The 26,946-nt window shown below is 36.5% G+C and overlaps 1 protein-coding gene across 2 annotated transcripts in view; it reads right to left on the reverse strand.

The window, feature by feature from the left end:
- Positions 1–6,878: 6,878 nt before the first annotated feature.
- The window catches only part of BRIP1 (BRCA1 interacting helicase 1), a 53,246-nt gene continuing 33,178 nt past the window's right edge, over positions 6,879–26,946 (reverse strand). The window contains exons 15-19 of one of the 2 annotated variants that reach the window (XM_054085162.1): positions 26,572–26,693; positions 15,074–15,186; positions 12,681–12,763; positions 10,608–10,934; positions 6,879–9,891 (exon numbers count right to left, since the gene is read on the reverse strand). In XM_054085162.1, coding sequence (XP_053941137.1) covers positions 9,020–9,891; positions 10,608–10,934; positions 12,681–12,763; positions 15,074–15,186; positions 26,572–26,693 — 1,517 coding nt within the window. In that variant the 3' untranslated portion in view covers positions 6,879–9,019. The remainder of the gene's footprint in view (positions 9,892–10,607; positions 10,935–12,680; positions 12,764–15,073; positions 15,187–26,571; positions 26,694–26,946) is intronic. The other variant, XM_054085163.1, reaches the window with a different exon arrangement.

The raw sequence follows: 26,946 nt of genomic DNA on the forward strand, positions 1-26,946 counted from the left end.
AGTTTCATCCCTCACCCTCACTCATATTCCAGTCAGCTGGCACATTAATCTAGTCATAAGGCACACAGTTTGCCACAGATTCAAGGCAAAGATGCCAGTTCTGGCACTTGTTTCACAGGTCTGTTGAAGATGATGGGATATATGTTTTCCCGAGCCTCTCTTTGTTTCAAAGACATGCATTAAGAGATTACATGTGTCTACTGAAAGCCACCAGCTTTCGCAATGACTCTCCAAAGCCAGATGTGGTCTTTTTTAGCCTATGTTGCTCTTCGGAGCCTGGTAGTTTACCGAGACTTTGTTCTGGTGGATGGAAACAGAATACAGAAGAGAACAGGAAAGAGACTTATTCAGAAAACCTGTAACAATTAACAGTGTCTTTCTAGCTAAAAGAAAGAGACGTTAAATCCACAGGTAAGCTAAAAACATAACATTTGTTTGTTTTACACTAATAAAACTACAACACTCGGAAGCCTATCACCAGCTGATCACACACCTATGCTGGATGCACCTGGTCCGAGACAGCCCGTCCCCCTTCAGCTGCCCACCTGGCTGCCAGCGTGACGACTGCTGACAGCGTTCGGTTTGCACAGCCACTCATGGGAAGCAACAAAGCAGTGGAACGTAATGTTTCCGAGTTCCTGGCAGTGTTACAGAGCCTTTTATTTTAAATGTACAGAAGAAGGCTGTTAAAAAGAGAAGAATTCATTCCACTATACCTATTCATTCCACTATATTCCACTATACATTATTTCATGTTCTTTCATTCCCTCCATGTAACATTTCTTATCTTTGACATAAAATGAATGCTAAAATACCATGAAATCTTAGTAACAGTATTTGAAATTTCAACATTCATAGCAGGAAATGCCTCAAACTTTGTTCCATCACACTGTCATACAGTGCATTTCAAATCGTTTGTACAGCGGATAGTGATGCACACAGGCCAAAACGTGTCATATTCAGTTTTTGGCAAAGTTTTAGTCTCAGAAATTTCATATTAAATTCAACTATATTTATATCCACAGTAAAAATGAAGGAAAATTCAGCAAAGACCTGTCTTTATCTTAAACTAGGCATTACTCAATGCAGTAAAAATACCCGTCACTCTCTTGTCTGGATATCAAAGACTTCTATTAAGTAGTTTGCTAACACTGTTGGAAATACAACACCGGAAAAAAAATTCTTCCTGTTGACTCCTTTAGACCTTGTCCGTGTTCATCCATCAGGGTCTGATTAACATTTTTGCTAGTGCCACAAATAACAAAACTACATGTCTGAAAACTCAAGTCTGAATAATACCACTTGGGCAAATATGTTTTACTATCTTTTTCCTTTCCTGAAAGACATGGAGAGCTGCTGCCTATTCTCCTGTCCCTTTTCATATGACATAATACTATAGACACTGCATCAAATTAGGTATAGACATCTACCAACACATTAAGTGACCCACACTCAGCTCATAACTATAATTTCAAATCTCTGAGGTAGAAATTAGGTGAATCATACAGAACTCATCTAGAAAAAAATAAAATTTTCACTGTATCATTTACATAAATGCTATTTTAATATTATTTACACAAATCATTCAGCAATCATTTTAATACACAAAATAAACTAATTTGACTTACCCATGACTGCACTTTATTATTGAAATGAGTAACCTCAGCTCCTATCAAAGGACACGGAGAAATCGACTGAATGACACAGCTCCTGCATTGTAAGTACCGTGTCAAAGAATATTCCTTCTCATTCCAAATAGCATTTAAAGATAAACTGGCATTCAAGTCTTTCAAAAAGAAAGAAAAAGTGCTTTAGGTAGGCATCAAGACAGACTTTAAAACAGATAAAAGATCACAAGTTGTGCTTCACATTTCAAAATGTAATGTTCTTATTTTGCAGTAAAGAATGCTGACTAATTTCTGCAAACTCAGGAACTTCTGAAATAGAGTCCTTGAGACAAAAATCACCTATTATTAACTGTGTTATCCTAACACCAGAACTGCCCACACATGAACAAAAGTAAGTACTTCACTTTTGGTGTCCGTCACCTGAATACGTCTATCCCACCAAGATATCTGCCTTGTTGGCCTTCCCTCTGATTCTTACTCACACTCAACCCCATCACCACCTTTGTTAAGCTTTAGACAATGAAAGTAGTCCCTAACATAGAAGGCTACCACACTGCCTCTCCTTCCTCTCCTATCCCTTCAAAGAGTCTGTGGCCATCCGCTGCAGCACTCCAGTTGTGCGAGTCATCCCACCATGTTTCCGTAATGGCAACCCTGTCATAGTTGTCCTGCTGCCCAGTGGCTTCCAGCTCCTCCTGTTACCCATGCCGCGCGCCCTGGTGTCGATCTGCTTCAGTTGGGCTATTGTTATCGCCACCTTCTAAAGAGAAGAAGCCCTAATTCCTGTGTGACCGTTCTCAAGCATTTTCATGGTTCTGTTTTCATTATCCTTTTCAGATTAGAATATTACATAAGAAGACTCAAGACATTTAGGAGTGGAGAGCAAACTGGCATGCATCTTCAGTGTTTGGTTAAACACACAGAGCTCAACAGATCTCAGTGGAGGTTGCGTGTTTCCAGTCAACAGTAAATTGTGTCTGGCACTCCTTTGATGTTTAACCAATTCTCTCAGTTTGATGACCGAGGGAACAAGATGGCATCTCAAAGGAAAAATCCTGCCATCAACTTCTCAAAAAGTCCAAGTCAAAGGCTGCAAGTCTTACAAATGTCGCAATTAAGAGAAAATATATGTGTCTAATAAATTTTCTTGGCAAAGTACCACTGTCAATATCCAATTCTCCAACTTCTGAATTTCCAGTCTCCTGAAAAAAACCAATGACCCACATCGTTTTGCTGTTTATCCTCTTTCTAGCCAAATGCTGTGCCTTGGACAGTAAGCTTCTACTGCCTTCAGCTTCCTTACTCTATAAAGTAGCCAAACTTCTCCTCATAGGCTTTAAATAATATTCCTCATTTATCTAAGGTCAAAGACACAGCTTACGGTTGTCACTAATACCTTTCAGCACGGTAGCAACGCTATTATGCTTGGTTCACCTCTCAAAAATTTTCTGGGATTTTCAGGAACACTGACAATCCTTGTCTAGAGGACACACAAATACCAGTATCATTGAAAGATCTGATATTTTCATTCAAGAAAAAAAAAATTGGGTTGCTTCAAGAAGCAAAATGTTCCTTTCAACCAGCCATGAAAAGGATAGATATCCTTGAAGGAGAATGCAAATAGCCAAGGTGTTTCATCCATATCCAGTAAAGAATTGTTGGATGCCTGATTTTCTTCAGACTTACAGAAACTTAAATATGTGCAACAGAAAGGTGTGGAACAACACAGACTCGACCAACCACACAGTGGCAATAAACAAAATATTGTTAAAATATCTCTTGAACAAAGAGGTAATGAAGCAAGACGCTAAGAAATAAAGATCACAAAAAAAAAGTCAGAATTCTTGACCAATAGGCAGACAAAAATTAACACCAAGACCTTCCTGACAAGAGAAAAAGAAAATAATGTTTGAAGCAACTACTCTCAGCCAATAGGGAATAGAGAAGTAAAAGGGGAGAACGCATGATCTGTAACATAGTAATCAATGTCCCTTATACTGAGGTACAACTTTGAACATCTATGTAACAATTTAACAAAAGACAGGTGCAGTCTTTTTGACAGCTCAGGTTTCTCTTGCTTTAAAAATGCTTTGTTAAAAACACCTGCAAAACCGGTATAGTGCTACTTTGGAAAGTAAGAAATATTAGGGCAAGACACTTGTACTCGTCCTCTCCATAGGAGATTTCACACTTAGATTAAGAGACAATAACACACTACCAAAATCAGAAGCACCTGCAGGAAACAAAAGAAAACAATGCATTGTATTTAATTTCAGCCTAAAGGACTTGGCAAATGTTAGGTGGTATTTCTCAGTAATTAGTAAGATTTACCTTCACTTGTCACTGGCACCTGATAAACCTTCAAAGTTTCTTTAAGATGACTAAGACTTGCAGCATCGGAGATGACCAACATCATATTGACATCTTCTGAAATGGCACCCAGTTCACACATACAATTATTAATGGATTCTTTATTACTTATATTAGTATTTCTGAAGAGTTTCCAGATTCCTTTCAGCTCAATATCACTGTAGCAAGCTTTTCTCAAAATTCCTATAATTTAAAAAGTGGGGTGTAAGACATATATATATATACATGGTTTTCAATACAGTACTGTTTGAACGCACTGCTAACTTTCCACATTTACAAGATGGTAATTTAGGCCCTGATCCAACACCCACTGAAGTCAATGAAAAGACTTCTATTGATGTAAATGGACCTTGGAAGAAGGCCTTATTTAAATATTTTAGTGTGTCCAAATTTACTTTTTGACAGATAATTTTCTCCTTGTTATTACTCCCAAATTGACCAGTGAGTTTGAATCCACTTTGAATAAAGTCATTTATTTTTCATTTTCTTCAAACTGTGGCAGATTTTTTAACTATCATCAATCAACTGACATCTGAGATTCAGTTTAAACAGCATAAAACTTCTTGCTGAAAACAGACCCCTTGGTAACTGTAGGCATTGAGGTACCTCAGCGATTCAGAATGCTTTCATTTAATACGTAGTGATTCCTTTTCAAGGGCTTTGCAAAGATACGATGATACTGATAAGTTAATATTAAGGGAATTAATGAAAGTCTACTGGTGAGAGTACACAGGTCTTGGAGGAGATACACTATGGTTCCTCTGGGAAAACAGAGGCAACAAATAGCTTCCATCAGAGACGTACTCCAAGGCACACAAAAGCAAATGTCTTCTTACCTTCAGCTTTGTAAAACCTGAGACCAGTTAAATCCTCACTAAATTCTCCTGGAGGACAATGTTTTACACATCATCTAAGTGTATTAAGCATCTATATCAACTGTAACTGCATGTAACTGATGGGAACATTTTGTAATTAGGTCATTACCGCACATGGCTTGATGATAGAGTGCATTTTAAAAAGTAGCAGCTGCTATTAACAATATCAGCTTTTAGACCTTCCCAAAGTAAAGTGCCTTACAAAAATGTAGAGATAAATTCCAAGAACATCTAATCCACATTTCATACAATAGGTCAACCAAGGACAAAAAGCAAACTAAATTAATACAAAGGAGGTTACATATTGAAGAGAACCGGTGTGATCGTACAGATTTTCAGTAAAATTTTTGATAGTTCCATTAAAATATGTATTAGGTTCACAGAGTGTGCCAAGGTATTACCAAACTCCTCGCAGCAACTGGTAGCAAATTAACACCTAATCCTTAGAAGGAACATACCCCAATGAAAGGGCCACTGTTACAAATGATTTCTTTCAGCCTCCTGTAATACCAGGACCAGTTGCCTTCAGTTAACTCTTAAATACCACTCGGATTCCCATTGTAATTTAGGACAAGGCAGTGTATCTGGGACACTGTATCAAGCAACAGAAACACGTCAGAAAGACTGTATTAAACAGTAACTTATTTTCACTGAAATGTCAAGTAAAAATAGTTGTGTCATTGTGACAACTTCCTCTTTCTCTCCACAAAAGATCTCCAATGCATTTCTAACAACTCATTTCTCCAGCTACCATATCCACTGGGGAAATGAACCAATTATTCTAAAATATCCTCCCAGTATCCAAAACTCCGAAAGTAAAAAAATGGATTAAAAATCCTACCATTGCCAATGTGAAACAAATGATCAGTTACATAGATCTTACCCTTTACTTTTGGCAGTATTTCAGCTCCACAGACAATGCAATAAAGTCCTTTCTTGCATGGCTGGTGGTGTGTTTCCTTCTAACAAGACAATATACAAATTTATGTAAATACTACATCGCATATTGTAACTACACAACTCTGCGGATTGACACGTTTGAATATAAACACAAAGAAATGTATCAAAGTTGCTTCAGAGAAACATACTACTTGAAATATTCAAAGAAATATATTTGAAATAATATTTACCATTTGTACTAAGTAATAAAGAAAATATACATCATGCTAAAATGGTTAACCTAACTTAAACGGAAATGTTTTCATATAAAATATGTGACATTTTATAATCCAAAACACTCTAGGCTATCAAAGGTTTAGCTTGGAATTTTGCAAAGGAGCCTAGGAAGATAGGTGCGCAACTCTTGTTCAGTTTCATTGCGATTACACCCTTACAATTTGCAAATAAGGCCCTAAAGATTACATATTAACCAGAAGTCAGAAGCACTACCTATACTGACACAGGAATCACATCTGTAATGAGTTATGAGCTGGAGTCCATAGGCAGTCAATATCTGCAGCTTCTGCCTGTGTTAACAGGACCTGAAAACACTCAGCCTTCTTGTTTCACACAAGAAACAAAGGTTTCTATTGAGTAAGTTGTAAAGATCCAGGGCAAACCTTTCAGACCATGAATAAACAATTTCATCTCTACTATTTCACTTAAAACATTATATAATAAATCATTCTTGTTTCCCTTGCACCTTAATATTCAACAGTAGTCTTTTAAACACAGGTACTTTCTTTTATCTACACGGTACCTTTCTTTCACAGCTGTAGCCATTCTGCCTAACTGCAGCTTTTCTCCGTCTGTATTGTCTCTGTACTTTCAATCCTTCAACAAATCAAAGATTTTATGAGTATTTTAGACAGAGAAGATCATACCTAGCTATTATATTAAAGTAAGAAAGGCATTTTCAATACTTTAGCTTTTATAGATTTGGGAGGTCCAAGAAATTCCAGTAAAGTTGGTACACGGACAGGCTGGGCAGCAGGATTTTAATCTAATATTAAGAATCACCACAGATATATTAACTATAGAAATAAAGAATATTCTTAACACTAATATATTAAATACCATAGTTAGTTAGATACAGACAAATTCAGACTGAATTCACACAGCTTTTATACCAAAAGGAACAGTCCCCTCCTTGCCCCATACTTCTGGCATTACCCCTCAGCAGTAGTGTAAGGATTATTACCCATCAGTTGTCCCAAACAATATATGTACAGTCAAGATTTGAGTTTGGTGAACTTGTGAATAGAGACGTCAAGAACTATCAAGTATCTCTCAAGCCAAATGCTGATCCTTCAACACATTTTAAAAAACCAATGGTTAAGGAGTACTTCTCTATGAAATGTAGGTGATGTAAATTAACACAAAACATTTGACATGAAGAAGGCCATGTCTTAAAGGATTTCTAATCAAAGTAAGATCAAGAAAGGAACAATCTGCTCCAGATAAGGAAAGGAAGATGGATTTTCTTTCTCTTAATGTCATGGATTTAAAGACAGACAAATCTTCTGAAAGACGAATAGGGGATAGTGTTCTGTGAGATAAACACAAAAGGCACAAAGCTTAAGTAATTTCTATTCTCTATTTGGATATATATAAACATAAAAAAAGTGGTTTGGTAGAGAAGACTTGTTTTAAGAAAACTGAGCTATTAGGGACCGACGAAGATCAAGTCAGCTGTAAAGGCACCTGCCAGGGCTGCCCCACCATTTGCTGGGTGATATGGGACAGTTCTAGTCCAGAAGCTAGCTACAAACACAATCAACCCTAACCTATTAAATACTGATATTCAACCAATTACTTAAATCTAAACCTAAATTAAGTATGTTTCTCTTTCCAAAGGTCATACGTTTAAACTGCTGTCAGTATTAGGCCTTGATTCTGCCCCGTCAACTAGATCAAAACCATCAGCATTCGACGATTAAAGGAATATCAGGAACCCTAACCAAGAAAACATGATCCTTAGGTGGCATCAATGCAACAAAGTTTAACCAAATGCCTTATACCAAGTACTGAAAGATACTGCCTGTTAAAGAAATCTAAAGGTATTCTTGCCACTCTCACAATCAGACTCTCTGGTATCATAGAGATGCATTCATTGTGTAAAGAAAAGATACAATTTCAACCCTATTGATATGAAAACATTCACAGCTCTGTACAGGTGGACATCAGTGTTATTTAGATGAAATTGTATGGAAAAGACCAGTTAATTTCATCTCCGCTCTCAGTCAAAATACCTATGAACCAATCTTAAGACTGCAAAAGTCCTACATCTTCATATTAATATATGATGGAACTGAACACTCTTTCTTGAAGAATCAGATATAGTACATTTTATTACATAAAAATCCTGGCTGTTTTGATTGCAATAAATTAAATAAATGTTTAAAATACTTAAAAAAAAAGTAGACTAAAGAAGATTTTAAGACCTTTATATACAAATTTACATTGTTATATATTTCATAGAAAATGTGTTTGCAGGACATACAGATGAATACATGTTTTGATACGAATACATACAGAATCCTACCAAAAGAAATTAGATCCTCTCACAGAAGGAAATTCTAAAGCAACGTCAACTTATATGAAAAATAAATAGAGACCTCTGGAGAAGCCTCTTATGATCAAATATCAAAATGTGCAACTACTATTACTACTACACAGCTTCTGATAGACATTTTGACAAAAGAAATTGGAGGAAACCAAAGTAGTGAAGAATACACCTATTTCAGTGCCTCGGCTCAACGTATCAGATTACTTGATCTGCAAAGATGCTGTTCTACGTATTTAATAAAACAAAAAAAAAGCCCTACCAAATGCAGAAAACCGTCATTTGATTATATGACTGTTCTCCTTTCTGAGAAAAAACCATTAGTTTGACTGTATTTAACAGTGGATTAATTAAATCAGTAATAGACAAACCTCCTCAACCTATAATTACAAGACAAATGCTACTTGAGCTTCTGTTTAGAATTTCCACACATGATGTCGTCCTTACCCACGCAGTTATGGTGAAGAATTTTAATGATATCTATAGAAAATTGCACGTTGTCTAATCTTCACAGGGAAAACCAAAAAAGTATAACCAATAGTCTGATAGTAGCACATAGCAGACGAGAACTAGGAAGCCAATGCCGTGCTATAGCGAGGCAGCGTTGTAAAGGCTGCTCACTATCTTTCCTACAGAAGCTGTTACTGCGTGCTAGTACTGTTCAACAGAGAAGATGACAGACCTTTATTTCGTGATCTGGAAAGACTGATTTTCCATTTTTTAGTGTCCATCTCTTGAGATGCTATCTGCTCTGCTTCTCTTTCACTAGTCATCTCTGCCTTAATTGCATTATTCTTCCCCCCCTCATTTTGCATCATTCCATGTAAACTTGTGCCTCGGCCACCATCATCATCGTCGTGATCAATCTTTGGTTTAGTCGCACTTTGTGTTTCTGAGGTGTTGATTGCAAAATGTTCATCAGCGACTGTGCAGTTCCCACATTCAATCCAATTCTCGTTTGTATTAGAGGTTGGAGACAGTGGCCTGGTTTTCTGTTCCTCTGATTCAACATCATCATAGAGCTCTGGTGTGAAGTAGATACTCTCATCCTCATCTTCAGCTTCTGCAGATACATTTAACATTGAAAGTTCACATTTCCCTCCTGCTGAAGGAGCCTTACTGCAGGCCTCAATTTGAAGCTGTAGCTTATCAGGATGTTCTTCAGCAACTGGAGGCTCAGTATTTTTAACTGAAAAATTAGTTGTTTCCAAACATGATTCTGGCACACTTGGTTTATGTTCTGAAATTAATGACGACTGGCATTGATTTACATTATCAATAAATTCAGCATTCCTACGCACATTCTTTTGTTTACTATTAGTTGAGGACATGCTGTTCTCTGCTACAGGCCGAGGTGTTGAAGTCAGAGGCTCTTTCATAACATTGATATTAGTCTGACCATTCTTTCTTCCTCTCTCTATTTTAGTTGCTGGCATTTTGGGTGTGGAGTCCATATGTTTTCTTCTTTGTGTTACATGCTGAGAATGACCCTCCACATCAACTTTCTGGCCACCTGTGAGAAATCACAAAACATTAATTAATTGTATATGCCTTCCCCCGCTGATTTAAAGCATGTCCAGCACATCAAAATTACCACCGTTTTATTAGCTTTACAGTTATTTTATAATACTCATTAGGATCCAATAGAAACAAAAGCCCAGATGATACAACTATCTTTGCACATGAATTGTCTTAAATCAACAGATTAACTGGTACATGTAAAGTTAAAGTATGACTAGATTTAAAACTTGTATTTACTGCGTTATTTACACATTTCTTGCCTGACATGAAGTCATATGCTTTCCTAAAATTTATGAATGGATAGACATTTATTCATAAAGCTGGTATCAGAAAAGACTATACGAAAGGTGTGTCTCAAACACCAGAGGTAGCTTGAACCCAAGCAATCAGCTTGCAATAATGCTAATTTTCAGGTGTTTCAGGTTATTTTAAATTATGTTCATAGTTTTCAGTGGAAAAAGAAATTTAAATGAAAACATTTTTGATTATAGCATAAATTTAGCAAACATTATCAATTGTTTTACGACAACCAGATGGAATGACAATTAATTACAGTCTGTTGAGCACAGCTCATACACATTTACGAATAATTATTATTTTTACACCACAGAACTGCTTTAATTTTAAATATCGTTTGTTTCTTCTAAAAAAGAAGCAACTTCACATTTCAAATTGTTAATGAAGTTTTTCCACAGGAAACGAACATACCTTGTTTTGCTGTTGCCATGCTGTTACTTGGCTGATTGGATGCTGTAGGGTTCCCTGAGCCGATGGTTGTAGGAAAATTAATTTCTGAAACCAACTTTTGCTCCTCACTTTTAGCAGGAACATCTGGCGACAGATAAATAGTTGCCTCCTCTTGAGAGGCTTGTGACAGGTCTTTTGAAGTTGAAGGTAGCTGGGGCAATTCGCTGCTGCACTCTGGTGAGCAGTCAATGCCTTTCTGGTTTCTTTTAGCAAATGCATGCAAGGATTCAAGTGCACTACCAAAATTTTCATGGTGCTGAATTTGTTGACGAATCCACTTGGATAATCCTAAGAAAAACAAAAAGAGAAGGAAAAGAAAAAAATTGTTACCACAAAACTACACCATCTACACCAGGTACTTACTACACATCAGTAAATGGCACTCTACTACTGCACGTATATCTACACATGTATGGCATATACAGGCTCTTAAGGATTTCAAGAAGCTGCTCATGAAAATAAGATAACGTACGTCTTCTTTTTCAGTGCTGGAAACTTGATTTAATCAATGGTTCTTCTTCTGATGAGTAATACTAGCAATATCATTTGTTTTTATTAAATGATCTTCACCTTTTGCACTAATGCTTTAAGTTCAAACTGCTGCGCTGCAAAAACATTGTTAGACTTCTTTTATGCCTGGGTGTTCATTTTGCTTGTTATCATGAATTATTAAAAAGCAACTTACACAGAACACAGCTATTTATTATCGCACTGACAGGGGCAGGCAAAGATTAGAATAGAATGAAGCTTTTGCAACGGTATTTCAGATTAAGTAACAGTAACTCAGCTACTTAGAAAGAAGCACAATTGCTCGATAGAGCAGTTAGAGAGCATTGCTCTGTTATATTGCTGTTACAGAGCAATATAAGAGAGTCTTTTAATTCTCAAATACCAGATGTCTTGAGCTCAGTCGCCTATAATTGATGGTGGAACATACAAGAGTGAAGTAAAAATGAACTTGTTTGATTTTTTAAAAGCGTTTTTAAATTCATTTAAATATTCTTTTAGTATTGATCAAAAAAAAAACAAACCCCAAACTCAAAACCAGAAAACTTGACTCTTCTATGAAGTTTTACTTCTTAGAAAAAGTACTATTCTTACCAAACCATGAGTATGTCTGTTTCTTTGGTATTACTATATGCATTGTTCCTATTTACTTAGATCATTTAAATGTATTGTTAGCAGGAACAGACATGTCAGAAAACAGTTTGAGTCGTACTACAGCAGCGCAGCTCCACCTACTGACTGGACTGCAACATTACCCGTTTACACCCTCTTTTGCCCATCTCTACTAACCAGGGCAGGAACAAAGATATCTGACTCATTCCTAAGCAGTTTCTTTCTTTACCTTAATAAATAAATTAAAAAAAACCCTGAATAATGGTGTGCATGATCTGTTTTATTTTATCGGCATTTATTTCTAACCAGGATAAAATTACAAACAGAAAATACTTTTTGCTTATTGAGCATTCAGAGGTTCCACAGGAGGAATGGCACAAACTTTACGTGTTCTTATCTAAAAAGCCAGAAAGTTAAATTCACACTACTTGCTCTAAGCATTAGAACTCCCTATAAGCAAACAACATGCATCCACTAGAGATTTGTCCAAAGACCAAATAAAAATCTAATAACTCTTTTAAAATACATACATATACACACACATCTACACATATTTCATATATTTAATAGGCAAAGATTAAGAGTCCTCAAGGCCTATAGGCCTCATTTTAAGAAAGAATCCTCAAATTCTGCATACTGAAATTTCTATATGATGATCAGCATATGCAAAGGGAAAAAGAAATTGAAGCGACTCAACACTGGTATCAATGTGTTTCAGAGTATTTAATGAACTAGCAATACACCAGGGTACGGTTCTAGAGTTTTTGGTTTCAACTGCTCTATTTGAGCTCAATGGATATATTTCATTATGATTTTTCCAACTCAGCTGCATTTGTACAACCATATTCCTGCAACTCTGATTTTTCACTACTTAGAAGTGTTAGGAACTTTTCTCGAAAGATTTTTAGAGCTTACCAGTTATATACTTGTTAGGGTTATTCCGGAAGCGATCATCAACTAAAATAAGAGCACCCCAGTCATTCCTGTGCCTTATACACCTACAAATGAGCAACAAAAAAAAGGTACAAATAATTAGAATGCATGTAGTAAAAAAAATTGTGGGGATGAGACAACAAAGACTGTAGTGAGCCAGATGGAATACATAAAAACACACACAAAGTGCTTTCCTAACACCAAAACATGTTAGATGTCATAAAAGCTTAGTTTTCCTTCAGTTCTTGAATTTACTATATGAAAACAGGTAAAGTGAAAAAATCCACACAAATATTCAGAGGCTAAAAACCCCACAAGTCGTTTGTTTTCCACTCTTAAATGGGTAGCATAAATAATGAGAGTAGAACATGTGAAAGTGCAAACAAAAAGAAAATAGACTGATGGAACTGCAACCAGTTTTTTAAATAACTACCCATTTTTTGTTTCTAAGCCACATTACTCCTAGCCGTCTTTAGTGAAGAAATGCTACAGATCAAAGCTGTGAGTGATACCATTGAATCTATAATTCGTAATTGTTAGAGGTCTACATAAATGAGCCAACAGGCACTTCCCGTGTGTTGGTATTATTTTAAACGTTATTTGGATTTTTACACTACTTCCCAGAAAAAAAAAAAATAAATCATTAAACAGTGATAATGAAATACTGAGAAGAATCTGTCAGTATCAGTTTAGAATTATTATCCCCATTGCTTAACAAGAGGACAGCTTCTCACGATATCTAGAAATGTACCCAAACCCACAAGTTTATCAGCCAGGGCTTCAAATGGGAGTGACAAAGGTCCGTTTGGTTTTGGCTCTCCAAAAAAAATATTATTTATTTATACTTGAAGTCTCTCCATTATAAGAAAAGCAATCAAAAGATCTTTAAAAATCAGATTTCTTCCAAATTTTTAATATTTTCATTGCTTCAATAAATGATCTTCTAACTCATAGTTTAAATGAATTATGTCCACTGGAGACATATCCCACACTTTTAGGAAAAGCAGCGCTGCAAGGAATTCATAGTATGATTGTCACCTGGCCATACACACCATCTGTTGTATTCCCAAAGGCCGCTATTTAATTTCATGGACTTGTGTTACTTCATATAACGTAACAGCATTAAATTAAGAGAAAAGTGCCAGACTGAAGACTTGCACGGTTCCGCTCGCTTCTATCCCTGCAGGCATCTTTGCAGGAAGAAGCTCGCCTATCTACAGCAACTACTTTCTGCAGCTGTCAGAATAAGCTATTTTCTGATTTATATCAACTTAGTAGATTGTTCTGGTTTTACACAAACAGTATTAATATGCTGTCATCCTCTGCCACATCTCAGTTTAGTCAGGGCTTAGTATAATGGAATTCTATGCAATTCATACATTTATGTCAGTAGGGAAGTCTATTTTCTCCACTAAAGTTTAGATTAGCATCATCTCATTCAAATGATAAACTATACAATAAGCAATTTTCACTAAAATTAGATTTAAATTAAAACTTTACAGTGACACAACTTCAAATTAATTTCTTACTATTAGCATTCCAACACTTTTTTTAGCTTTTTCTTAACAAGTATTAACTAGTGCTTTTACTCTTCAAAGAGGTATTTAATGAATCTGTCACAAGAATTTACAATGAGATTTTACTACATACACTATTCTCTCTCAATTTTCTTCCTAAACCTTCATTTTTGTCAACACATTTGTAATAGGTCTGATTCAAAAAACTAGTCTTCCAGCTGACATTTCTCTTCTTATCTATAAATCTGCGTCTGTACGTCTACAACAGATGTGTGGCATCTATGATGGATAGCTGTATCTAACTAAGTATACAACAAATTTTGTTGGAGTAGGATGGATTAATTCTATCCTGTTAATAAAATTCGGGGGAATTTTCATTTGACAAAGTAAGCTCTACCACTTCTTCTAAATCTGGGAAGAGATCAGTGAGCATGATAATTGAATTGACCTTTTCTAAAGGTCTGGGGAAAAAAAGCTATTTCTCCCTTTCAAAAATGCTTGTAGCCTAAACATCAAACAACTGTTCTGAGCCCACCAAGAGTGTGAACAACTAGTACGTTTGAAAAGATCTAGGAATTTTCATTTGGTTTATAAGCTCAAGAACTATTTGTCTCTGCAAATGCTTTCTCTATATATTTAGACTACAAGCAATCAAACCTGTAACCAAACTGAGGTAGATTCTGACTGTAAAACAGTTAGCAGTACAGAACAGCTGAAGACCTCATTTCTACAATATGAGTCTTCTGGTCTGATTTATCCCTTTTGTGTTAACAGTGATGAATTAACCCCTAAAGATGTCACAAAAACAAAAGTTCTACAAATACATATATATACTCAACGATGTTCAGTTTCTCTCACCTTCCCAAGGCTTGGTTCAGAGCCCTATAAGCTTGAATTTCATACCACTGGCTCCCTGGTAAAAGGCCTCTTGTATTTTTGTGCTGGTCATTGTACTTCCTCTTTAATTCAACCTAAGGAAGAAAACATAAAATACTGTCTTTTATCATGACGTTGAAACCGAAATATTCTAAAAGGGGAAAACAAACATTGACTAAATAAGTGAATGTGTGAAGTATACTTCAGTTTTTCAACTTTGTATTTCGCAGGCTAACCAATTATGGTTTTTACCCTCCTAAAGGTATTCTCGACATATGATCTATTCCAATAATTTACATGTAATAACACAACAACCACACACCCAAAACTCTGTGCTAGCAAGAGAAGGATAACCTATTCACACGCACAAAACCCCCAGATACAAGTAAATGTACTAACAAGACCACAGTTCTACTTGCTCATCTGGGTGTAAACGATACAAGGCAGATCTTTACCCTTTCCTTTATCACAAACATTGACTGCTGATCTATTGGTGGGACCAGACCATACTTTTCTCAAGTGAGGGCTAAGCAAATACAATTCCTTCTTCTCCTGGAGCTAAGGAAGTACTTTAGAGACAGAGTGGCCTTGCCAAAGCATCAAAAGCCAGGAACACCAACTCTGATTCCTAGCTTGGCATTGCTATCTGCGGTTTGGAAACAGACATTTCCTTGGCTAAATGTGAAGCAAATGGGCAGCTAAGGTTTGCAGGCCCACAGGTTCTCATCAGGCAGAAAAGAGCACGCTCCTTTTTTAAAAGCACTCTCCCCTCGCTGCTTCAAGAGAATCTGATAATAAACTGCAGAAGAACTCCTCTGCGTCCTCTTTCTAATCATACAGATAACTTCACATAAAAAGCCTGATCTGAATCTGAAAAAGCATTTTTTTGTTAGGACATTATACACACTTCCAACATATATCAAAAGGATTTATTAATATTGGGGCGAGGGGACTGAATTTTTTTTTTTTCAAATAAACAAACATAAAGCTACACCAAAAATGGTCTTTCCGTTGCTCTTTTGTACAGTATTAACCTTTCTAAACTGACAAGTGAAAGGACACGCTTCAGGAGAGAAAACAGCAGACTTCTAACTTCTTCTGACAGGTAACTTTCAAGTTGCATTTGGATAAGAAATTTTATTCTATGTACTTCTGCCCTTTAAATTGCCTGTCAAATTTACAAATTCAATCTTTACAACTAGAAAGTAAATTCAGTTTGATTTCACAGATTTAATATTTGTTCCAGTCACTCACAATTTACTGACTGACATGTGAGGTTTCCTTTGTATTTCACAACAGAAGACTATTTCTTATGAACATTAAACCCATTCTTTAAAAAAAAATAAGTTATCCGTGCATTTCTAGAAATGGAAATGCTACCTGGCAAAACCAAAGGGTAGTCCTCACTCAAAACCAAGGGAAACGTGGTGTGATGTTGGAAAGTTTCGTTGAAGTCTTTACAACATAAGCAATGACAATGTGCTCCTGTACATACTCTGCACCTGCTTTCTAACAATTTCCTTTTAAGAAGTTCTGCTATCAGTAAGATTTAGCCAATCAAACGTAGCGTCACCACAGTTTGTTTCACTAGCAGACAGTTCAAAACAGTGTTAGAATAACCAGTATGCGCCTAGCACTGATGAAAGTTACATTTTTAATTATGTGCATAAACCCACTGTAGTGACAGCAGAACAGAAACCAGACAGATCATCTGCATTGTACTTATTGCATTACTCTGTGAATAAAATACACTGCTTTTACATTGCTTTAATACATTCTAGCATTATGCAAACCTGTACTGTTTGTATTGCACAACAACATTTTATTTCTCAAATCATATGCAAATCCATATTCCCTTGGTTTAAATATGTAATATATCTTAAAAACTTAGCTTTTCTATGTTAATTAAAAAATGGTTAACAGGAAAGAAACATTCTGCTTTCTCACTTAAATAATCACGTCTCAGCATGAGATGACAACTTACATTGCTGAGAGTTCAGTTTTCATTATAAGCCTACTAAAGGTAAAAGGCCAGGGCATGTCATTTTAATGCAATCAGAATCTATTTCATTGTATAACTCTTACATTATCAAGCATCAAATCAACGCCCAATTCAAAATGACATGTTACATATGTGAAAAAGCCAGTCTCTCCTGCTAGCAAATATCCTAAATGTGCAGTAAACCACAGGCTAGAAGGGATTAGTTAAAATGTCAAAAGACAGCCTCTTACTTTTACCTGTTCATCCTTAAAAATATACCCTTAGCTATCAGGCATGCTTTACAGACAAATAGCTTCAGCAAGCAGCAGCAGAAGGCCCGTGGCAAGCTCTGCCATCTTGTAGCTGTCAGACAGATTAGTCTTTGATCTATCTGGGAGGTCATGGTCACATTCACATTAACTGAAGTCTAACAACATTATACCTGCTAACCGCTCGTTCTTCTAATGCTTAATTAGTTCGACATCTTTCACTACGGAATATTAACTGAGAAATATCAACAGAAAATAAATGCCAGGAAGAAATTTTTCTTTTTGTGACTTGGAAAAATATTTGCAGGCAGTTTCTGCTAAAACTCAAAAGAAATTTTAAACGTATGTTTCAATCAGCAAGTTTTTCTTCAATGACAACAACATTAAAATCTAATGAATCAATGAATGTTGTTTTAAGTGTCGAATAAATCGCAAAGAAAAGTTATTTGTGATAACATTGCTTTACATGAAGAAACCCAGACTTATTCTGGGTTGAGTAAGTGATATAAAGAACATAAAGTGGATTTGTACTGTGATCACCATGGACTCTATCAGTCTGTTTATGACACAAAGCTCACAAGACCAGCTCAAAAACTACAGCTTGGTTTTCAACCCTAAAAAAGCCTGCAAATTCCCACAGAGAAGCCTTACTGGCACACACCAGGCTGAATGAGATTTATCCAAAATTTACAAAAGCCTGGCTATATTTAACAGCAAGATATACAAACAGCAATCTATCATGAGCTAATTGTTTCTATAGAAAAATCAATGGTTGGACAACAACATTAAAGCACATTTTTTTCTGTTGACTTCTTTCTGTAAACATAAAGTTCTGTAAAAAGCTTCGCCTTGATTTACAGTCAATTAGAACTGAATAAGGAAATTTTAAACACTGTTTCAGTATATTTTAGCTACCTTCAGCTAAATGTCTGCGCAGCATCCCATACGCTAATTTACCTGTGATGAAGTTTTCAGGAGAAAGCATTTAACCTACAAAGAATAAAACCCACTATGTAAAATAAAGCAAATGACGCAGCAGACGCTCATCCAGAATCATTTTCTCTCAGCCAAAGAACAGGACCTTAGAGCTAAAAAGCAAAGCCTGGCAGGGCTGGGAACGTGCATTTGGGGCATTTACCATTCATAATCAGAATAGTATAAACCTACTCGTTAGCGTTGGTATAACAATATGGAAGCTGAATGGGCCAAGCCACAGTGTACTTACTTTATTTTGTGTGATTTAAATCAGCAAAATAAACTGTGTTTGGTGTTATTTCCTCTGCAAAGTTCTGAGATTTTTCTAGCTGTGTTACTTTATTTAATCAAGTACAGCACTATACTTTGCATTCTGAAAACAAACAGAAAATCCTAAGCTGTCACTATAATCATAGTTAACAAGCCAGGCCTGTTGCTTGACAGGACATCACAAACATCTTCAATTGTCTCCTGTTTTCTCTGGTAGACTGAAAATGACCTCCAGTTTGTAACCTGTGGGATTACAAACCAGATCATCCAGAAGTCTAAAGACGAGACAGAAGTTCACGAATACAATGGCACTGTTGTGAGCAGTTAAACACAGCTCATCTAAACCTGTATTTCTCTTGATTTCAGCACTTGGCAGTGTCATGACAGCCCAGAAAGAGACAACTCTGGCAAGGAAAAAGGCAAATAAACTTGGAACTGTGCCGATGCATGCACACATGTGTGCAGGTAGGTACATCTAAACACACGTGTGTCAACTCGTGCCCTCCACTCCCCAGCACTCTCCTCCATCTATTCTCCATGGAAATAAAAGTCAGAAAATGGATATAAATGTTTTCTGGCATTCCAATGCCTTGTTTCTCTGGTTTTATGAGAGGAAAAATAGTAACGAAAACACAGATCATTGCTCATATCATCCAAAAAACTTTAAAAGACACATTCATGTTTAACATCTACTAATTCCCCACCTCCTAAAAACAAACAATCAGAAAGTGCCAGGTGGTCATTCCCTGTTTCCATCCCCAAAAAAGACATAAAAATGTTTTTTAAGCAAATCTGCCTTCCTAAAAACCTCATGTGTCCAGTTAAGAGTCTCTGTTCCACCTGAAATAGCAATAATTAGAATTCTTCAAGAACATTCTTGCCATCTACTTTCCTCCTGATGAATGCCAAGTAATCATAAAAGTTTGTAAGTGCGGGAAAGTAAAAGAAATGAAAACTCATTTATTTTGTTTTATATCCGAAAATCTTTAAATGGAAGTAGCATTAAATAGTGCAGCATTTAACTTTTCCCCCCTCACTTCAAAAGCAATAACAACATCTGTGAGATTTAAGACTAAATAATGCACGTGTAAAGACCTGAGTGAGTCATGACTATGCTTCAAACATCCTCACTCCTCAGCAGACCTACTAAAAGCTGTATCTAAACACAATGTCTCAATTTATTATCCCACAGGAAAAAGGTATTATGGCAAGACGTTATCTTTAACTGCTCCAAGCGTTCCAAGTGCAGTTTTATACATAGAAAACAATATGAAATGAGCAAATACTTATTACTTATAATATGGCAAACCGGATTCTGCATATGACAATAATTTATTAAGGCCATTCTAACCAACTCATACACCTAAAGCTGGTTGCCAGACACAAATGTAACACTCTTCTGCTTTCACAAAAACAAAAAAAGCCCAAACCATGAGCACTGCAACACCACCTATACTGTAAATAAGACATTATCAGCTAGGGACACAATCAATGCTTTGTACTTCTCATTTATCTTCCAGATGCTCTGTTAGAAAGGTCCATTCTACCAAGGTCTCTCAAGCAGATGCAGCATCGTGCGGGCTGCACCCAACACCCTCTCCACCGGCTGCCCCTTGCACAAATCAGTGGTTCATGCATCAAGGCTACATAAGCCTAAAAATAGTTCAGGTGACCTTTTCGGCCAGAAAACTTCTATGCGCACTTAAAAATTTGCCTTCCTCAGGTAATGCTGAATAAAACAAGAAAATAACATCTCTGCAGATCTAGATCTCAGACTAGAGCCCTTGCAGACTGTTGCACCCAGACAGCACATCTGAAGAGATACTGGGCAACGTTTGTTGCCTGACTGAAGACATAATCAAAACTAGGAAACGTTACCAAAACAGGGGAAATAAGCAAAGCAGGAGACAAGAAAGAAACTATATATGGAAAAGACACAGTTACCTTGTTTTCCCCTAACCCAAAAACTTCGTTCACTTCAAAAAGTTGAGTCAAACAATCCAACAGCAAACTACTGCCTATTAAAGTCTACTAACTGTGGGACCTTCTGGGGCAGAAAACAGTACTACTGCTTTATAAAAAGTTGTATTTCTCTTATTTTGAATTCACAAGGTATTTTATGACTAAATGCTTCCCTAGTATTCTCACTCTTAATCCCAGTGTTAGAGAGATGGGATGCTTATGTAATGTTGTAACCACTGAACACTGAGTATTGTCAACTACACCATGTGGCATCTCTGAGATCTGGAAGTTTTACGGTTTGACAAATCTTGTAGCACATTCACCCCAGGCCCATCTACTCATCTCAGTCTTGTAGGCTTTGAGGGACTGTGAACAAGTGACTAGATTAAAATCTAATGCAACCAAAACTCTTCTCTGAAGAGAAAATTCAATCCATTTCCAGTGAAGCAGAAGTGAAAAAAATCAAACAGCTTCCCTTGAGGTACAAGGCTGCTGCATACGCTCAGTGCCACTGCGGCTAAGGTGAAGTGGTAAGTGTCAGTCATCCTTACAAATCCCCAAGGTGATAGCTTCACTTTTAAAGCTTTCAACATACTTTGACAGTAAAGTAAAAACTTAAAGGTCAACACTACTTGCTAAGGACAAGATAAACACAAGAAAATCACTTTGGAATTTTTTATGGATCAGAAAAGTAAACTACTAAATGTAAAGGAAAAGTTTTGATTTGCTGTATAATTTATCCAAAGGCTTAACTGCCGGATATATTCAGGGATGATTTCTGTGATCTGTGCCAACATATTGACATTGCACCAGGAGAAGAGAAATGCCATCCACTAGTCTTACACGTCAAGTTGAACTTAAATGTTACCCTTCTTACCTAGAGGAATGCTATATTCCATAGGATTTCATAGCTGCTCCTGCAAATTGAGCCTCTGCCATGGATATTTTTTTCTCAATTAACATAGTTTCTATCAGATCCCAGAGCAGCACAGATGGCTGTGACTTTCACAAACATCCTTATTTCTGGAAAAGTGGGAAGCAAAAGTCTTTTGAGATGTATTACTGCTTCAAACCAATGGAAGAAACTGCCATATCACCACCAATTTAATGCATTGTTTGTTTTTTTCGTAACACAGGTAGCCATACCTCCTGCCGTTTTCCTTTGGGGTGAAGGAGATAAAAACAGAGATGGAGATCTGCACTATCCAGCCCGTTACCCTGTTAGGACGTGATTCTGCACACTGCATTACCCCTTAGTAATCAGTACCACAGCATATTGCAACAGCTTACAGTGTACTGCAGCAAGACAAGAGCAACGCTAGCTGAATAATCCAAGAGCGTACTCTTTCACAAAATGCAGAAGTACATTGCCTAGATAATTGTTATTTAACATCTAGAGCCTTGCTCCGTAACACTGTACATTTGCATGATGGAAGTAACTGGAATTATGTATACCATCATGTTTCACAACTTATGTTACTGGAAACAGTGAAGAAAGTATTCACCATCCCAGCTCACTTTCACCACATAGCAGCTTCTCATTAATGGCAAACTCAGCTGCAGTTCTTGAGCAACGCCACCACACAGAAATCCCAGCCTTATAAGTTTATTTTCCTTGCACATCTACTGATGTAAAAGAGTTTGACCGCATTTTTCTCTATATTTTGGTAAAGTTCTCTTAGCTGTTACGTGATTAAGTACACTCTACTGTATTACGATCAAAAGCATCTGGAAAGGTGGAAGTGAAGAAATGCTCTCTGGGAAAGTCAGCTTAATGCTTGCACTTCAGAGTCGCCCATTATCAACATTTCATAGCGAGTTCCTTTATTTTCAGGTCCCCAAGGTAAGAACAGTAAATTATGACTCGAACTAAACAAGTCACACTTGGCTCCAAAATCAGATTTTCCTACCTCTAGTTTCGGGTCCCAGAGGTGGGCAGAGGAAATCCTGGTCACAGCCAAAGAAATCATTTTTGGCTCTGAAATAAATTTTCCTTTACTAGAGCCAAATCCTACCATTGAGAGTACCATAGCTTTAAGCAAAACTTTAACATTTCTTTTATATATTTTGCTTTAGCAACCTGATTCTTCGGCAGTATGAAATTGTTTTCAGTAACACAGAATTAGGGTTTTAGTCTCTCTTTCTCAAATCAGTATTGTGTGTTATCAAGTATAAGCCTGAGCCCTAATAATTTCTCTCTCTCTCTGACAAAGTGGTTTAGACTCCTCCCTTTGTAAAAATGAGTGAATGTAAGACACTACGTGCCTAAAATTTTCAAGTCAAACTAAGTGATACTCTTTAAAAGGTTCTACAGAAAATAACATAACTCAAATGCATACAGTTACTTAAGGAGACCAATTTTAAAAGAAGAAGTTGGGGCATATATTTAGCACAAGCATATGGAGAAAATACAATTGGATATTTTACATCACACTTGACAATCGGTTTCTCGCCCAAGTACAGACTGGTGTCTGAATCCAAAAATGCTACAGCTCAAAATATAGAAGAAAAGGTAATGAATAGTATGTTAGCATCAGATAACACGTGTATGGGATTACACATGTTTTTCTGTCACATTATTTATGTTCTCTAATATTACAGCTCACCGGTATTAGCATCAAGTTACAAATCATAAAATATATTTAGAAAGCAGGTTTATCACAGACAAGTAATATTAATGGAGATGAGCCAACATCAAACTGCCAACATAAAATATTGGTCTCCAAAGGTACGATTCTACAAACCCTGAGGCTGTGCACAGTTCTGGAAGTATTAAAGGGATTACTCCTGCGAGTAAAAGCTATGTGCAGGAGTAAGGGGTTATGGAATTGAGTCTTAAGACTACGTCTATTAACCCAAAAAGCAGACATGCAAGTGTATTTTCATGTAGAACTGGAGCACTTCTTAGTGATTTCAACCAATCCCAGAAGTATCTAATTCATGGACATTCTAAGAGAATTGTAAATCATTTGCACTTCCTATTTTTAAAGGGATATCATTACTAATCATCTTATCAGTTCTTTGCTTGGTCTATCTAGTAAGCACCTATTGCTACGTAAAAGCCACAGATACCTGTGTTCACAATTTTAGGTCTATACAGGTCTAACTTGACTTGTGTCACTGTGTTTTGACTTTTTCTCTCTCTTCTCAAAACTCAGGCTCCTCTCAAAATTTCAAAGCTGGAAATTTTAAAATTAGCAAAGCATTTAAAAGAATCGTAATAAAATGCACAGGAATAAAATGTTGTTGTCCTTTCTAATGTTCAGGTAAGGTCTGTTGGTCTAGAGTGACTGAAGTAATGAACAACTTGCATTTGTTAATACACACAGACTGTTAAAAATAGGGCATCACAGTGCTTCTATATAAAGTTAACATTTTTTATTTTTTTAAAAGTAGTGCTTAATTTCCTGTACTCTTTTATAATACATTTGTTTCATTCCATTCTGGGAAGCAATACTCCCAGAAATATACAAAAGTAATAGTTTCAGGTAAAAACTGGTTTGGGGTCCCACTCTCCTTCCCCTCCCCTCTTTTTATTTTTCATTTTACATATCAATCTTCACTATCAACGGCCAGTTCTCCTTAAAAATGTAACTGTAATTCCTTTCCTGTGGTGACATACAGCTGAAAACATGTATGATCTTCCAAATTTCTATTGTATCTATGCTTATGTTTCCTTAAAGCTACTAAATAATCTTCAGTGAACAGAGTGACCATCCATCCCTCTATCCTTCCTCACAAAATTGAGTTCAATGGGTAAAAGAAATGTGTGTTAACCTAGAACTTCTTGAGGTATCTGATAAACCTAAAGCCTCGGACAAAATAAAACATCATTCAGTTTAAAGGGAATAAGCCGGATATCACTTTGGATCCAAGTTCTTTCACAAAAGACACGTTTACAATAAAAACAATTTCCTTTAGAATTATTCCGGGAGCACTACCACGCACCAGGCAGCTCCTCAAATCTGATGTTAAGAGACTGGTGCGTGCCCTTCTCTCATCTAGAATTGATCACTGCAGTGCTTTGTGCATTACCATATCTAAATATACACACTCAAACCCTGAGCTGCTTGCAATTTGGCAGCTAGTGTTTCTATTCCTACTTAAAAATTTAGAGGTTTTCTTCAGTCTAATTAAAAGAGTTCAACGCAACACTGATTTTTGGAACTTGGTTATCAGTAACGGGGTGGACTGTATGTGATAGGTATTTGGTTGAACTTCAGTTAAAATCAAATACACTATTTTAATCTTAAGGAACACAATCCACTGTGAACATAATTCACCCTTGACACATTCTTTTCAGTTTAATTTTGTACATTTAGAATACAAAAATATTGACTTTCTGGAAATCATTTGGAGCAAACTGTAAGAGTTTCAGGCATACTAGAGACCAAGTATTTCCAAAATATTATGTCAGCATATGCTTCTAAAACAAAGCATTTCTAACTCTAGAAAGAGTGCTAAGTATTCTTTGACTGTAAATGTTTTACACTAAAGTAAAGCATATTATATTTTAGTAAGACAAAAAAAAGTTGTGGCTGAATAAGTGCTTGAAGAAAGTTATGCAGACATTGAAAGAACACTGCACTAGGCAGCCACACCAATATAACCTTAGTAGCCTTTATAGGCTGTGGGTTTTTTTCCAGCAAGGCTGTAATTAGGTACCGTCGACAACAAAGAAGTCTTTGGTTGTTCACTTAAGCTCAGAACACATCTCTAAAACCAAAGCCGACTCTGTTCGGGCTTTCAAATGTGAACCTGTGATTTTCTTGTTTGATTTGGCATTACTAATAACCAGAATTCACCTGTTCCTGGTATTTATTTATTCTGTGATACTTCACTTTGTTTCTTGGCTTCACAAAGTAGTCCCCAAAAGCTCTAAAAGGTTCACAGAAGATAAAGCAGTGACAGTGGCTTTAATCACTGAAAGAATCATGCCAGGAAGCGAGTGACTACCCAAGCGGCGTGCACAGACCACTAAAAAATAAGTGGTCTTACAAAGCAGTCAATAATAACTGTTCTTTTTCAGTAAGTATAAAGAAAGCCCAGAAAAACATTTTTCTGTATTCATGGGCCTTCTTTTCCTTTGCGAATGCCTGGCTTCAGCCACGAAGCGCCTATTCCAGTGGAACATCACCTATCCCTAAAACAAGTCCTGTAGAAGTCAAAAGGAAGGAAGTATTGATGTGAGTAATTACACAGCACTGCAAGCAGCAAGATGCTGCCTTTGGCCACTTGCTGAAAAATACAAATAGGCTCAAATTTCATTAACTGCAGGCACTTCAGAATAGTATCTTTAGAAGGTACTCAGAAGGTTTTGCCTAAAAATAGATTAAACTTGAATTATGAAGAGAGTAATGTTCTCAGTATCCAGGAAGAGTCTCTGTTACGTTGCAATCGCGTGCCTCAAAATTTCAAGCTAATACAGCCATTTGGAAAAGGTCTACAATTCCACTCTCAGTTGAAGCGGGAAGTGTCCTACACAGTTACACCAAAGCCGGCAACAGGAATTAGAAAGGTGATACATTACAATCAATAATGATCTAGTATATGAACTACGTTGCTTCATTATGTTATTATTTTACACTGTAACTGTCTTTATCTTTGTACATATTTTCTGAAATAATCTTCTGATGATTCTGAATGACTTACATAGTGTTTTCCTAGTATTTATCCTAGACCTTCACAACCAAACGCCTCACAGCAGTGAAAAGTCAAGAAGCAACTTCATTTCTACACAAATGACGTAGGTATGAAGTCAACGTGCATTTTAACAATGCAATAGCCTTGACAGGCAATGTCAGGCAAAGATTTAACACACATCTAGCATGATATGCAGTTATTCAGAATGATACCAAAGATTCCACAAGATATGCTCTGCTGTTCCTCCTCAGAAGGTAGCCTAAAGAATTCAATTGGGCTGAGGAGAGCCCAGGGATAAATATTTAGGAAAACTATTTTGTGCGTATTTGGTGTTTTGAACACAACATATAATAAAGTACAATTCTTAATTGATGTCCTACCTGAAGGTCCTTCACATTTGGAAACGGAATACCTATGGTTATAACTGCACGGGCATTCTCATCACAGAAATCCAGGCCTTCACTAACTTTTCCTCTGCATACAGCTATAAGGAGTGCTCCATCTTGAACAAGCCAGAGAGGAACACACAAATCATTCCCAGTGATAAACTGAGTATCAGAAGAAAGTTTCATCAACATCTTTCAAAGTGCTAAACATATACAGTATATTATGCTATGTTATCAGCCTCGAAAAGGCAAGTAGATATAAAAATAAGATTTCATTGTAGCAATGAGATCAACTCCACTTTGATCAATAATACTGCGATTTTGAATATAAGCTAGCAAAATAATTTCGTTCTATGTAATACAGTGGTA

This window comes from Cuculus canorus, chromosome 20 (genome assembly GCF_017976375.1).
Source record: "Cuculus canorus isolate bCucCan1 chromosome 20, bCucCan1.pri, whole genome shotgun sequence".
Classification (NCBI taxonomy): Eukaryota; Metazoa; Chordata; class Aves; order Cuculiformes; family Cuculidae; genus Cuculus; species Cuculus canorus.